The sequence below is a fragment of the Dinoponera quadriceps genome, unplaced genomic scaffold, assembly GCF_001313825.1.
Source record: "Dinoponera quadriceps isolate SergipeBrazil2010 unplaced genomic scaffold, ASM131382v1 scaffold1573, whole genome shotgun sequence".
Taxonomy (NCBI): domain Eukaryota; kingdom Metazoa; phylum Arthropoda; class Insecta; order Hymenoptera; family Formicidae; genus Dinoponera; species Dinoponera quadriceps.
In genome coordinates, this window is record NW_014556062.1 from 1,077,779 (window position 1) to 1,094,354 (window position 16,576).

General features: G+C 50.2%; 1 protein-coding gene across 1 annotated transcript in view; it reads left to right on the plus strand.

Moving 5' to 3' along the window:
* Positions 1 to 15,785, plus strand: part of LOC106746581 (zinc finger protein 395-like) — a 107,244-nt gene extending 91,459 nt beyond the window's left edge. Inside the window, exons 6-8 of the mRNA XM_014623321.1 lie at positions 12,432 to 12,532; positions 13,095 to 13,353; positions 13,801 to 15,785. Coding sequence (XP_014478807.1) covers positions 12,432 to 12,532; positions 13,095 to 13,353; positions 13,801 to 14,016 — 576 coding nt within the window. The 3' untranslated portion in view covers positions 14,017 to 15,785. The remainder of the gene's footprint in view (positions 1 to 12,431; positions 12,533 to 13,094; positions 13,354 to 13,800) is intronic.
* Positions 15,786 to 16,576: the final 791 nt, after the last annotated feature.

Below are 16,576 nucleotides of genomic sequence, written 5' to 3' on the forward strand. Positions count from 1 at the left end.
CGCGACCTTGAGACGGATATTGAACCTTCCTTGTCAGATATCGGCGAGGCTTTCGATTCGAACGTCGGAGGCAATATGCGCGCCCAATTTGGCAAGAACGTGTCGCCCCGCCGATAAGCGGACGCGGATAAACATTTCTCATTCTCTTTCTATCATCCCCCCTCCCTTCCCTCGCTCGTTTTTTGCACAAGAGCGCACCGGCCGTCCTTGAAAAAATGCGTTCTTATCCAATCGAGCCGGCCGGCCGATCGATCAACACACCGCGGGCGCGAAAATCAGTGAACAATGATAGCGAATAAGTCGGCACCGTCGCCGATGGTGAGGCGAAACACCGAAATTTATGGCCAGAATTCTATTTTGCCGACTTCAGAATTGTGAAAAACTGTTGATACATTTGAATAGTTTAATGCACGGTATAATATAATAGTTTCGTATAATGGTGAAGTCAGTAGTTATGCCTTAACTATTTCCGCTTTCCTGTGGAAAACTGTCTCGCAAAAATATGAATATCACATAAAACATTGCCACGCACACATACACGTATGGTTGCAATTATGAGTCCACTTGGCGGACTTGAAAAAATGTGACCGAGCTAACCGCCGCAGTGAAGGTACTTCGTAGGTACTTCAAAGCCATAAGAAAGCCATAAATTTAGAAATTTATTATGGGTGGCTTCAATTCTTCCAAATGCTGTGTTCTCCACATAAATTTTAACATTTCACCCTTGGACTCTCAACTTTTTCGTCCTATCTAAAGATGCCGGAATTCACAGCCGACATCCAAATTATCCGAATCATCCGATGTCGGAGAAATGGATACGTGAGAAACGTCTCGACAAAACACGTCTTATCGTTTACATTCGGCTTTCGCGAAAATGTTGAAATGTGAAATCGCGACGGGGTAGGGAAATCGCTCCTGCGCCTGTTGGTACGCACTGCCAAGCCTCGAGAGACGTTACTCGGCGGGCAATTAAAAATGAATCGCCGGCGAGTCTCGGGCGCACTCGAGTCGTATTTTCACTCCGAACGGTACTACCGGTTTTCGGCGGTAACTCTTTCCTCGCGTGATCGCGTAGCGGCGGGTGCAAAGGAGACGACGGCTCGCGTCGGTGGATATGTACATCGCGCTCAGACGATAATGGTGAAGTCTACGGCCTTGAGGAGGAAAGAACAAAATTGCGAATTCGCGTGTGCGACTCGCAGATCGGATTTTAAAGCGTTCCGTGAAAGTCTCCGTCGAGAGATTCGCCTCCTTGTCTCCACCTCTCTCCCCCTCGCCCGCGAATATCTCTCGCTCGAATATTAAATTAAATTGCGCGCTCGCGATTAAATGCGATAAAGGTGATGCGATTTGGAAGATACCACTCGACTCGGTTGGGTAGTCGTTTAATGCGCACTGCCCGGAACACGCTCCCGGGCGCTTTTAATTGCCATTTACTCACGCATCGTGGAAGATATCATTAGCCACGCTCTGGGAAACCCGCGGTGCGTGAATTTTATTCAGCGCGAACACACGGAACGACGCGCGGAGTCACGCTTACCATTTTCACAATTGTCACATGTAACGCGTCTTTCTCCCGCGACTTTCTCCCTTTCACCGCCGTTTTCGCTGAATGCGTAGTTCTACGGTTATTTTTGCCAGCCACTTCACGGCACACGATCAAAGAGAGAGAGAGAGATTGTTTGATAATGCGCTATGTGATTGTGCGCATTCATCGTCCCGTAATCGAACATTTTTCTACGATCAATCGCTGCATTCAGACAGTAATCGACAATACTCAATTTAGATAACGATGAAATGAATGTCTAGTTATTAAAGGCGACCGCTGATAGAGAGAAAGAGAGAGAGGAAGAGAGATCAGTACACGTGCAAGACGTGAGTTCCCACGGAACTTTCTTACGATGTTACGTCGTGATAGAAAGAATATTTCAATCCGACGCACAAATTTACAAAGATACAAAAGCTGCGATTCGACTTTGCAAATCGGAGATATCAGTGGTCGCTCCAGGAAAGTCGCTTCATTGGCTAGATATTGTCTTAAGATAATCTGAAGAGCAGACCGATGTCTCCGATTTGCAAAACCGAAGGCAGCTGGAATGAGCACGGATATTTTTCCCACAGGGAGAAAAGGAATAAGCTTCCGCAGTGAAAAACTGGCTCTCCATATAATACAACTGGAATTCAGTTACCAGGCTTGCACCGAAAGAAAATTACAGTTATTCACGATGCCAACGGTATCCTTTCGTTATTTTAATTACAAAAATAGTAATAGCAATATGCACGTAAGGTTATTATTTTTGACGCTGCGGTAACACTTACTAGGAAAATAGTCCTCTCGATTATTTTTGTGGCTAAAATAACAAAAGGACATTGTTGGCACCGAAGATAACTATTCTATAATTTTCTCAGTGTAGTTTTTAGCTGTGAGAGCTAATTCTTTTTTTCCATGCAATGAGTAAATGAGTGTAACGCGATCTATTCGCGAGCAACGCGAAGAAGGCATCGCGCATGAGAGCGATACATTTTTTAGGCGATCGATCAGCCGGGGGAAAGAATGAAATTCGCACTCGGTCCTCAAAGTGCATCGTCCTCGTTCGGCGTCATTTAGCATTTTCTCTCATCGCCTGTACACATATATATCTATATCGGGTTGTGGGCTCGCTGAACGAGCGTCCTCCACCATTTCAACAAGACGCCAGCGGGGCCGCGCGGCATCCACGCTGCAACCCGACGACGTAAACAACGTGTCTGCGCAGGCGCGAGTGCACCCGTTCCTCCCGCGCCTCCGCTTCTCTCAACAGTTCGCGCTATCCTACCTGCTCTTTCTCTCTTCTCCTCCTCGCTCTCTCTTCACTTCTCTTTCTCTTCCCCTTCTCTCGATATTATTTTCTTCTCCTTCTCGCTCACGCGTGTTGTAGTTCCGATCCTCTCGCTCGCGAGCATCGGGGCAACCATCTCGCTTAGCAGCCTTCTCAGCGACGACGCTGACCTTCATAAAGTCCAACACACAATAGCCGACCGGCCGCAGGATGCAATGCTGAAAACTTTCGTACACGCGTCTGGTAATGTCGCGCGAGGGAAGAGAGCGAGAGAGAGAGAGAGAGGCCGTAAGAAGGCCGGCGCGGTGAAAGTTATGCGGTTAATTAGAGAGATGTCCAACGAGCGCTCACGGCGACGCATTCCTGCCGAACCGACGGCAGTTTGCGCGAATTCGTACTTAATATGGAGACTCCTTTTGCGGCCATACGCAGCAACAATGTTGATATTCAGTAGCTCGGTGGTTGTAACATCGCGATCCTTGCCTGTGCGGCTTGCCCGCGCCGAAAACTGCAGTCGGACGCTATTGCACGTTGAGGAAAGAGAAAGATAAAGAAGCACTCGAGCGGCGAGCATCGATAAGAAGCGGAAACTACGGACGACGCGATTTAATCGCGCATTCGGTGAATGAAAAAATATTGATCCGTCTCTTTCTCTCTTTCTTTCTTTCTCTCTTCTTCTCGGCGTTCGCGTTTCGGCAAGTGGAAAAAATATGTTCATTTCGGTGCGTGTTTGATAAATTGAATGGCTAGTTGTTATATAAACACACATACACACATAAACACACACATGCGCGCGCAATGCGCAATTGATTAACGTGGACGATCGTATATAATATCGTTCGCGGAATTGTTATCGTCCTGTCATAGAGTTTTATCTCCCGACACGCGCGCGCGCACGCGTTCGGATATTCGAATCAAAGTTATGCTAATGCCAAGCGTGTAACTTAATCTTAGGCGATAGATAAGCGAGCACGCGGCGCGTGTGCTTCTCGAGCGTGCATTAAAAACGAATTTAGATAGCCGAGGCTGAGCAACGATCGACGGTCGTACTTGCGTTAAATGGCCTTTTGTGCCGCTCCATTCGGACACAACGGAAAGCGGCGAATTAGATGCGTCGAACATCCTGGTAGAGGAAGAGAGAGAGAGAGAGACCCGTCGTGACTCACGGGTACCTACCGCCCTCTCCTTGCCCTGCCGTGTATTTGAAACGATTCTCCGTCTCTCTTTCTCTCTCTGCCTCTGTGTCGACGACCTCGGTTCTTCCTTGTAAATTGCACCGAATCGCGTGCTGCGACGTGTCCCAGCTGAGCATGCTTTTTCCAGCTCGCTACTTTACGGCCGTCCGCCGGAATACTCGGGCTTTTGTTCGGTCTCTCGCCGTTGTTACATAGAGCACGCTCGATTTTTGCCGATACTCCTCCCTCCTCCGTCTCTCTCTTTCTCCCCATCACGCGCGCGCGACCGATCAGTCGTTGTCGTCATCGCGTGTATTTTTCGCGGAAGCTCCGACGAACGCGCGTCGCTTCCGAATAAACGCATCATCGCATTCTGGAGCGCACAAAGCATCATCCTCGCGGCTCGAGGAGATAAGTCCGCGCTGCTACGCAGCGTGACGCATCGTTACGTCGTGATAAACTATCCCACACTAGCGTAACGCGCGCGCGCGCGTTCCTCTCTCCCCGAAAGCTCGGCTGGCTGCAGTTTGCGGTGCCGGTGTACTCCCGGCGACTACTACGTAGCCGCGCCGACCGGCCTTTGTCGTTGTTGTACCTGCTGCATCACACGTGGCTCCGCTCTCGTCGCGGTCAGTCCTCCCTCTCTCTCTCTCTCTCTTTCTCTCTTAGTTTCTCTGGGGATTGCTCCTTATCGTCTCTCGGTCTCTACGCGGCCATATTCTGAAATTTTCTGCCCCCTATTACCGCATCGTCCCCCCGCTGCCAGCCGTCGCCGCTACTACGACGCGAAGTGCCCGTAACAAACCCGTAGATTTTTCCCCCGCCGCCCCGTATACCCCGCGTTCTCGTGCGTGAGACATCGGTGTGTTCGACGAAGGGTCAACGTCCGACCCTCACCACACGCCACGGATCGACGCGCCTCGTACGCGCCAACACACAGAAGCCCCGGTTTGTTTTGGTTTCCCGGGCGTTACCCGGGCTCCCCACTTCTCTCTCCTCCGCGCTCCGACTTCTCTTTCCGTCTCTTTCGATTCGCTTCTCTCTCTTTCTCTCTCTTCCTCTCTCTTCTTCCTTCTTTCTCCCTTCCTTATTCGCTCATTTCGCGCGCGCCTCGGTTTTCTCGCCGTCTCTCTTCCTCTCTTTCATTCTCCCTCCTCCCCCGTCCTTCTCGGCCTCCCTCCCTCGTGGCACGACGTATCCCTGTGTGTCCGTGAAACCCATCGCCGCGTGGAAACAACGACGACACACGGTCCCGAAATGGGGATTGACGGGAGAGTCGGCGACCAGTGACGCGAGGACGTATACGCGAATACGGTATAGTAAACGAAGAGAGAGAATATCGCATGCGAAATTCGGCATCCGACTCGTCGAGTGCGCGTTCGCGCCGGATACACGATCAGTTCCAAGAACGCGAGATAATAGATGCGCGCGGTACACGCGGGCAGAAAGTCGGCGTAAGTCGCGACGGTCGGACGAACAGGTGACTTTCGCTCGCCGCGCTTCACGTCCGCGGAAGTAGACCGATCAATTCGATTCTGGAGAGAGAGAAACCTATTAGGAAGGCCACGCTTTATTAGCATTTCCGTCGCGTCGTGCTCGATCTTTTATCGCAGCGAGACAACGGTCGCGTCATCGAACGGCCGGTCTCCGTGGGACGTATCGAAGAGACGGGATAAGTCACAGGCTCGCGTGTGAAAATCTCGGTGGTTGCGCGAAAGGCGGAATGCGAGCGACGCCGGGGAAAACACAGCCGCGCGCGCACCTTTGTGCAACAGCCGGCGGACGCGCGCGCGCAAATCGGCTAGCCGGAGAAAGCGAGAGCCGCGTGAAAAGCCAGGTTGTTGCAGCTCTCGTAGTTTGGAATCGATTTTTGCGGCACCGCTCTCGCACGCACTTCAGCGTCGGCATTCACCGGCGGGCGGGATGATTCGTAAACACGCGCGAGAACGGCCTTGGTAATCGGCGCTCTCGCTCGCTCGCACGCACCGCCGGCGTGGGTGCGCGATTTGTGATTGATCATCGATATAACGGTGGGACGAGCGAATAAAAATCGGACACCCTCGCGCACGAGCGAGCGATATGACATACACTCGACGTAATAAGCCTCGGAGCATTGACTTCTAACGCATTCCTACGAGGCGAATCACCGAACTTCGCCGCTTCTCCTGCCCGAAACGATGTCGGGGCGATCGTTTCGAAAGCACGCGCCGTTTATTGTACGACGCAGATACGTCGCCGGCGTGTGACACGCGCGTAACGAGCGCGCGCGTGCGTGAGTTCGCTCGTTCGCTTCGCACGCACGCGGGTATACCGTTGCGCAGCGAGCGCGCGTAGCGGGAGGGCAGGGGAAGGACGCGCGTGGTACTCCGAGGCTGGTGTGTGTAGGGTGGATGCCCGCTCGCCGGCCGTGCATCCCCAACGGGCTATCTTCTCTACCGCCGGCAACGTCGTATCTGGCACGCGATGCGCCCACGAAACGCCGCGTCGTGCCCGCGGCGCGGCACGGCCGTTCTGCGCATCGCGGCAACCCTGTCGGGCTTACTCATCCCTGCACTCTCGGGAGAGCTCGAGAGAGTAAGAGATAGAGAGGAGGGCCGGGGGGAGACCGGATTTACATCGTCTCCGTCGGCGGACCTCCTACGCCTTGGGAAAAGAAGGAGACCGCTGAGATGCCCTTTGTCGCGTCATTTCCGCGACGACCTGCCTCGCCATCGATCAGACCTCGCGATCGTGCGCGTCGTACGCTGTTGCTGCTGCGTCATGCAGCGCGAAGGATGGAAAGAGAGAGAGATATGGACGCGGCGCAGCCGGGATGTTTGGTAACAAACGTCTCGCGCGGTAATGAGAGCGTTGCCTGACGATCGCCGGCGATCGTCGCGCTTTCCCGAGCGGCGTATTTCGCGCGAAACCGCGCACGACAATTTTGGAAAAATATCGACGACCTTCCACGATGTTCTTATCTTCTTGAAATACCAATATCTGCACTTCCAATATGTGTGTATACATGATGTCCCAGCATAAGGAACACCTAAACGTCTCGGAAGCTTAAATATGGGGAGCTTGAAAGCGTGATCGAGAAAAGAAAGTACCATAGGAAATTTCCCTTCCACGATATTCTTCCTTCGAAATCATTCGAATTCTTCTCTAAACACATTTCTCATATCATTAAAAACAAAAAAATGTTTAAGCGTTCTCAGGTGCGCATCTAACTTATCGGTCTGTTCCTTTTAGCTGCACTATCAATCTGGCGCGAACAAATATACTTTGCCTCGCTCTAAAAAGAACATTGGTATATATATTGAATGTTTAAATATTTGAAAACCTAAATAATGGGAGAGCCCCAGGTTTTAGGTTTTACTTATACTTTTCGAATTTTATCCATGACCGCTCTTTCCCCTCCCCCGCAGCGCTCGCGAAAAAGCGCTCGTGCCGGTAATTTTACGAAGAATGCGCTCGACGATTTGCAAGAAGGATCCACGGTCGTGCGTCGTTTTCGCAAGAGAGAGAGAGAGAGAGAACGCGCGCGTGCGAGTGGATGCCCGCGAGGCGGCTGGATCACGCGCATGAGGATGTTCGCCGGTACGCGTGGTGCCCTCTAGACCAATGCTATCGGAATCACCGCGGCGTGTGCGAAAGGTCGCGGAGGGAGTGATAGGGACGGTCAGGGGAGGAGGAGGGAGGAGCGAGGAGGAGAAGGACTGCCGCGGAGAGTTCTCCGGAGCACGCCAAACCGACGAGGCGAGGAGAGGCGCGTAAGGCAAGGCAGGGCAAGGCAAAGGGAGCATTGCCTGCCGACCGGCGTGCGGAAGGTCTGTGACCTCGGCAATGGCCACGCCGTACACCACGCCGTATTCGCGTGTACCGTTTCCAGAGGTGATGTCACTACCACACACCAACTAGCTGCGACACGAGGGCCCTTAAAAGCCGCCGCCGAACGAGCGCGGCGGCTCTTGCCAAACGGCGCGTCTTTTTAGATTCACATCGATACCGCGCGCGCGCGCGTCCTCTTATCGGTCTTTGCCATCACCCGCGCGTCATCCCTCCTCCTCTCTCTCTCTCTCTCTTTTCCTCCCCCTCTCTCGAAATAATGGACAACGACCGAGCATACAATTATAACTATTGAATAGGTCTGTTGTTCTCAGAGAGCATATAATATTTTAGCCCGGCAATGGTCACCTGGGATCATTTAGGCCACAAATAAAGTCGCTATTGTTAACAAAATATAGCATATTGCCGATTGCTCTATGATTTGTTATTACTTAGGGACGTTATAAATAGAGATTTACTCGCTACTTCTCGAGAAAGATACGGAGAAATTAGAAAAATGTTTAAGAAACGGAATAAGTACATCCAATGTTGGTAATCGTTTACGCAAAAAACAAAAGAAAATACGGTGACTATTATCGGGTCGAGAATAAAGAGATTGAATGTTTTGTAAATATTCATATATTCGGGAAAGTTGGGCACCTCTTATTTTAGAGGTTTCTTTCTTGGGTTTTGTATACTCTTTCTTTTGTTTATTCTGCCAAATATTAGTTACAACCGTGTATTACTGTATTATTAATTTCTAAACTATAAAGTCCTTAGAGAGTATGTGGAAAAAAACTTTCTTTTTCTATCCCTCTCCCTCGCTCTCAGTCACTGCCTTTTCGCTGCGTCACCCGGTATATACCACGTGAGAATCGAAAGACGGAGAGAGAGAGAGAGAGAGAGAGAGAGGCGCAGCGTAATAATAACGGCGCGCACGAGCGCGATCCGAAGCGCGAATTCGAAGGAAAGGAAGGAGGAGCGGCGATGATCGACGCGGTTTCCGAGATCGTGCCTCAAGTGTACAGCCGTTAAAGTCACTCGTAAATATTCATGCGCTCATTAGCCCGGCTGAATAGCTGAACGGGGCGACGTCGGCATCGCGAGCGAGCGCGCATTCGGAGGAATTATTCCGCCCGTGGGCCCGACGGCTTATTAATCCGGAATGTGCTTCGAAGGGGCGTTCTTCTTCGCATTAACGAGAGACCCATGATTGTCTTACTCCCGCGTAAGGCCCGTTACGCTGGGAAATGCCCGGTGTTGCGTGTGGCCGCCGGCTAATGATCCGCGGGACCGTTAATGGACGATTAGCCGCGTGTCCGGTTGTATCTTCTGGCTACTGTCGGGGCTATAGTTTCAAAGTTTCGGAAGAAAAACCTTTCCTCTCCATATTTCCGCGGATTTCTTCGATTTCCGTCCCAGGGATGGAAAAGTTTATTTGGAAAAATTCACATGTGTTCGATCGAAACCCGCCACATTTACTTATTTCGGTGATAAAGATAGAATAGAATCAACTTTATTATACTCTAGGATGAATTCTGCAACAATTTAGATTAATATACGATAAAGATCTTTATCATGTAATAATCTAAATTGTTGTTCTTACAGGATTTATCCTAGAGAATAATAAAGTTGATTCTATTCTGAGAAGATAAGAAATCGAAAAAACTGAGTTTTCGAAATTTTAGAACTATAGTCGAGGCGTTCACATAAGCCTAAACGTAATGATAAGACGTAAATTTAGGTTGAAAAACCAATCAGGATGTTGCTTTAGATTTACATGCTCTGGAAGAAGATGGAGTCGACGGTAAATCTGATCGTAAGATCGGAAGTAACTAGGATTCGACTGATTGGAATCCTAGTTCTCGGTGTGAAATCAGTTACACGGTTACTTCCATCTTCCAGAGTGCACAGAGTGATCTGAAACAATATCCTGATTGATTCTCCAGCCTGAACTTACGTCTCGTGTTTACGATTAAGGCCATGCAGAAAAATGCAAGCAACAAGGCTCAAGCCGTAATGGAATTGACCGGTCCCGATCGATCATTCCTCGACTGTAAGAAGAATAATCGACAACCGTGATTGATTCATTTTCTCACTACTCCAGTCTTACTGTTTATATTTTCATGTGTGCCACAGGCGATTCCTGTGCGAAAATCATTATATCCGCTCCCTCCCTGCCCTCTCCTCCCTCACCCTCCCACCGTCACCGTGGTCGAATCCGTCGGTTCGGAAACGCGCATGGAAACCGGTGTAATTTCGGCCGAATCAATTTCTCCGACTCCGTCGCGACGGACAAATATGGAAATCACTTTCGCGCGCGCTGCCCGCGGCGCGCGCGAGGCTCTCTCCTCGAGAACTAATCGCGCCTGAGATCGCGGGCCGCAGGAATTGCAATCGAACTCGTATCGTAATCCGGCTCCTTGAACGGATTAAAGCGGAGACGCGAGAGCGTCATTCCCATCTGCGCTCGGACGACGGAGAGGGGAAAATGGGATCCAGGGGATCGCTCGGTAATCGTCACCCGAGGCGGAGCGGATGATTACAGGTGAGGACACGCGTGCGTAACCTTTCTCGCACGAAAATGCCAGTGCGCGAGTCCGTCGTCCTTCGCACGCGATCATCCGCGTGGTCCGCCGGGGGCCTCGCTCGCGCATATCCTCCTTCTCTCTCCCCTCTGGATCAATACCACGTGACCACCGCCGCTCGTCGTGACCGGCGCCTCCGCCGGCCGATGTAAACAAAGAAACGTGCGCACGGCGGAGCCGCGGCTGGCTGCCGCGCATCGATTTTCCTCTCTCGCGTCGAGAGAGAGAAAGAGAGAGAGAGAGAGCTCGGCTTGCTTTGCCTTGCCTCCTCACCTTGCTTTACCTTGCCTTGCCGCGGCTTGGCGTGACGCCGACCGGCAGGGCCGTCTTAAGACGATCCAGTGCTCGTGGACTGACAACACGACGCGTCGTCCCGTAATTGCATGGACGTATTATAGAGGCTTCCTCCCCCTCCCCCCTTCCCCCGGCCTCTCTCTCCTCCGAGATCCCGCAGGAGAATTAAAATGCTCGAGGCTAACGGGAGAAAGGGGGAGAGCGGGTGATAAAAAATAAACGTAGACTGAATCAATATCTCATTGTGAGTTGATTTGTTAACGTCTAAATTGATACTGCATTATGTATGACGCTGTATTATGTATGACGGAAAGTGACTCGGTTTTATTAAAATGCGTAATTATTATAATATCGTTGATTGGGAGCGCGCACAGTAGCGAGTACACGCGCGCTCCGTTTGTTGCTGTCTCGTGATTAATATGCCGGAGATTTGGTGGCGTTAAAATAACTATATAGGCTCCCATTCATCGCGATCATCTCGTCACCATCGCTTTTGAGGGTGTGAAAAGTGTTTGATGGAATTGTTTTTTTTCTCTTTTCGAAGGGATACTACGTGTGATTGATGGTATTTTCAATTTGGTTGCGCTTTCGGATCCTACGGAATTATTCACGCTTATATTCCGAACAATTACATTGTATAGGAACGAGATAGATAGATAGAGTTTAATGTGGCAATAGAGAGAGAGGGAAAGAAAGAAAGAAAGAGAGAGGTGACTGAAAGTAAGTGAGTGTAAACTTTTTGGGCAAATAACGCGAGAGTGGAAGAGAAACCAACGATTTTCCAACGAGAAAATGGATATACCGGTGGAATAAATAACAGGAGAAATTCATGGGCGGTAACGTCGTCGTAACGTCCCAGAGGACTGGTGATCGACGACTATCGCGCGTTCATTTCGATTGAAAGGTTAAAAACGCCGCGACAAAGTCCGACGTCGAAGTGCCCACGCGCTAACCACGTGCGACTATTGACGCGTTAACATTAGCGCGTCGTGGTATCGACGTAAAGAAAAAAAAGCAGTATGCAGCGTTATGTATGTTTTACTATTTCCTAGATTGAGAATTATACGATTTTAAGCTCACGCATGCGCTTGCACATAAGGTTGAAAATAAATAATTTTGATTATACTGGTAGGAGTAATTATAACGGTTTCGATCTTATATGTGTAAGGTTAAAAATGATGTAATTTTCGATTTAAGGAATAGTGTAAGTTATAGGGGAAAGAAGGATCAGATTTTGTTGTAGTTTGACTTCAATCTATCAACGATAGTAGATTTGTATATTACCGCGTTGTATAGACATTATAACAAAGTATAAAAATATAAAAAGCTTGTGAAAATTATATTTCTTGTATGCGTAAAAGAATTTATTTTCAATCTCTCGTCTTACCTTTACCCGCATGCAAAGGCAAGATGACGAAATTCACGCGTTCTCGACGAATTTAAATTAAACAAAATTCCAATTTACTTATCACTTTCTCAGTCCATACAAATGATACGCAAGGCTTTTAACTACTCGGACAAATTTCTGATCATTAATTCTTACGTTACTGCGAAAATGACGAAAAACCGACAACAAATCAGTCTTTATTTCCCATTCGTCAACACGACGCTGTGCGGGGTACATTCGCGGTCGAAAATCGTGACCGTCCGTTACTCCCCCCCCCCCTGTTTCTATCAGTCTCTGTCTCTATCTAACTCGTGCGTCATTACGTACCGACGATCACTAACGATGGTCTTTGTACTTGCAGGCGAACCCGGCAGTGGTCTACAAGTGCACTTGGCCGGGCTGTCTGGAAATCAAAGCGACGGTACCGCTTATCGAGGAACATGTGCGCCAGTCACATCTGGGGTATGCTAATAACACGAGAGATACAATACACCTCGCCTGGTCGGATGCGTTTTACCGTCGCGTGTTTTATCAGTCGGTTTGCGTTTGCGAGATCGCCGACCGGGAGCTCGCTCTCGCGCGCGAGATCAAGCGCGCTGACCGCGGGAGCGAGGCGAGAGAAAAGACATGTTGACATTAAATATTTCTATAGCGCTCCTCGATCTCTCGCACCGACCGACCGACTGAGTCGGCGGCTCGTGCTATTGTGATGGTCAACGGGTGGTGGTCGATGTGACACGCGCCGCGTGTGTGCAGACATACACACACACAGCCGTGTGGGCCGCGCGACTATGATCCGACGGTTAAGAATTAACCGGACGATCTGTAAACAAAAATCGTTCGTAACGCGCCACTCTGATTCCGAAACTGTCACGAGCGAGTGATCCGCGCCGTACTCGTTTTTACACGTTTTGTCCAACGTACGAGAGAATCGAGAGACGACGGTCAGGCGATGAAGCTCTTGCCCGTGAGAGCGAGAATTTAACGGAGAGTATGAACGGAGAAAACCGCCTTTCTTGCGCAGCCCGAAGAAGTTCGAGGGGCCGGACAGTGAGAAGGATTACATGCGTGTCCCCGAAGAGGAGTTCTACTACCAAGAGGTCGGCGTGGATCACATGAGCTCACCGCCCACAATGTCCCATCGGGACATGGCGAGACCGCCGCACGAGGATCCGGAATATCAAAAGCAGCTTCGCCTCGAAGCGACTCCTGCCACGAATAACAGCGTCGACAGCGTGATGGTCGGTGCCAGAGAGCCGAACAACGCGATCTCACAGTCGCCGGTAAGTGGCCGCGCTCTTGTAGGATCTGTAGAGAGACGTCGATCATCGGACTGATGAGATGTACAAACCATTCTCTCTCTTTCTCTATTTTAATGTTATTTACCAAAATGTCCGTTTGCTGTGTTCCTTTTGATTTCTTCTTTTCTCGCGACTAAAGCTGCATGTTACTCATTGTGACGTTCACACACGCTTACTTCATCGCTTACTTCATCACTCACCCTTCCCGTCGTCGCTTACTCCGCTCAAATATTGCCGCTCGTCGGAGAGTCCTGACCCGGTTAGAATGAAACAAATTTACGCCTACTCGCTCCCCTTTGTATCTTGATCTTCCTTGATTACGAGGAAAAGCGTCGTTCTCAAAATGACGCGCTCCAGCGTCGCGCACACTGGCCGACGAGGTCGCGAACAGTGATATCTGACGGGATCTGCGCCGCCTTCTGTTTCCAGGGTACGCCGGTTAAGCACATCAAACTGTCCCCACGGCCGTTGCAGGCGTGTCACCAGCAGAACATGACAGGGTCCACGGGCAAGATGCCGTCCTCGCCGCGGCGAACCCGCAACGACGTGAAGAAGTGCCGCAAGGTCTACGGGATGAATTCGCGCGAACTCTGGTGCACCCAGTGCAGGTGGAAGAAGGCCTGCACCCGTTTCTGCAGCGAATAGGCCAAACGTCCGCCTCGCTCGTCGCACGTCCGTAGGAGGCAGACGACGACACCCTCGCCACGCCGACCCCAGAGTTCGTCAGTGCTACGTTGAGATGTCACACCAACTGCCAAATGCCAATCGCCGCGCCAGCAACGTCGCAACAAACGGCGCCGCGACGCAGCGGAGGCGCGCGCGAAATACCGCCGAGAGGTCCCAGCGAGACAGGACTGTCCTTGTACACATTGTCCACCATCTCTCTCTCTCTCTCTCTCGTAACTCGTCGTAAGCGAGCGCGCGAGTAAGCGAGAGCGAGCACCTCTTCCTCCCCCCTCTCTCTCTCCCCCGTGTTCCGTGCTCGTGCACAGCGCTGTTACCCAAGCAACTGACGATCGAGCAGCCACGGAGAGTCCTGGGAAGAAACGTCGGTCCATCCGACGATATCGCGGCCGGCTCCAAGAAGCCGACGTACGCATTTGTGCATCGATGCGACACAAGCTTCCCAGTCTAGAGACAGAGAAGGGAGGGGGACCGATGGCGGAGGAGGTTGGACGACGGTGGCGGACGACGTGGTCCATCCGAACGTATCGACTTCCGCCCGTGGTGCCTGGCGAACTCCGACCCGGGTCCCCTTCATACCGTAATACGAGGGGATCCTTCGATTAGTAGGTAGCGATTAATTGACGCGCGCCCGCGCTCACGGCAGCGAGGCGGACACCGACATATATACACACACACATACATACATATATATATTATATATATATATATATATATGCACACGCATACACATTAGACTGTTTCGCGCTACGTTCTCCGCATTCCCGGCGGAATGCGCGAGACATCGACGACGACAACAGCCTCGCTCGCGACCCGCCCAAGATAAGAAGAGATAACCTTCCGGTTACTTCGGTACGTACCAGATACGCGCTCGCGCGCAGGACGCGAGCGCATGCATGTCCTACGAAGCGCCGGTTCCCGAACCGTCTCTTAGGTCACTGCAACAGGTCTTCCTTCTTTCGGCAAGAGCGCGCGAGCGAGCGAGCGAGCGAGAACGATTAAACCGGAGAGGCGTTATTCTCAACGTCGTCGGGGTCCCTCGGGGATGTGGCGGCGATCCGGCCGCGATCCCCGAGGAGCACCGTGCCCGGTCGGGCGAAAGGAATACCGGCGCGAGCTCGGTCCGACACCGACGAATACGTTCATGCCGAGGCACGAACGCAGGCAGCAGGTAGGCAAAAAAAGTCGCGTGGAAAACGGAGCTGTTAATTGTGATATCTAAATTTATCGGGACCCCCCGCGCGCGGGTCGAATATAAGGATAAGGCCGAGGTGGAGGAGGTGGTGATGGCATGAACAGGTTGGGAGGTAAGAGGAAGCACGGAGGAGGAGCGGAAAGGAAAAAAAGAAAAGGGAGAAAGAGGTACACGGGGGAAAGAAGGAAGAATAAGGTGAAGGGAAACCAAAATTTTATACACCAATTATACTGCCAGATAAAAGTAATTGATGAAGAAGGGGGAAAGAAAAAAACAAATAATAACAATATTGTTGTTCGAGCCTCTCTCGCGCGTATAAAAGAGGCGTTATGTTGCACCATGCGTCGCCGTATACCGGGCTTAGCCTTGTTAGCCTTCCGACGACCTAAGACCGTGTTCGCCAACAAAGGAGCTGCACGCGTACATAAGATAGGCTACGCAGTTGAATCGATCGATTTACTAAGAGATCCAGCGAAGGTCTCGCTCTAGATCATGCATATACACACACACACACACACACACAAAAAAGCACACATACGAACACGAGGAACGATAACATCACGTTTGTATAATTGTACGTTACTTCTCATACTCCTTCTCTCTCTCTCTCTCTCTCTCTCTCTCTCTCTCTCGCTTCGGGTTGTTTGCAGGACGGGACTTTATTCGCTCGAGCCGATTATTTCAAAATATATCGTTTGATCTCGATTACATATTTCTATATAATGTAGCGATAAAAGAAGAAAACGCGGAACGAACACTTGCAAATTTTATATACGTTGACGGATTTGACGGAAACTCAGCCTCTTTTTACGGAGCGAGCCTACGACGCGCGACTTGCAACTTAAGATTTTAACGCAATAAAATGACAAGAGTGTTTTTTCTTACGCGAGGGAAGAAAGGAAATATCGGCGAGGCGTCGCGATCTACACTCGAGACGGGACTAGAACTCAAAACTCGCGGCAGCTCGCCAACGAGGATTTCTTCCAGGTTTTTCCGATTAATGTTCATGCTTTAGTCTAATTTAGCATAGTTAGCATAATTATTGTATTGCATAATTATACTATGATGACGGGATTTATAGTATAATTATAGTATAATTATACGATATGCAAGGTATAATTTAATACTATAATTTACTATATTTAGTAAAAATTATCTTGTATATTGTGTATACTACATATATTATCGTACACACACACACACACACACACACACAAATTATATATATATCTTGTATAGTACGTATCGTTCGTTTTATATAATTATCATTACCGAACTTAACATGCTAAGACACTTAGCATACCGATGTTGCTTATTGATAACAAA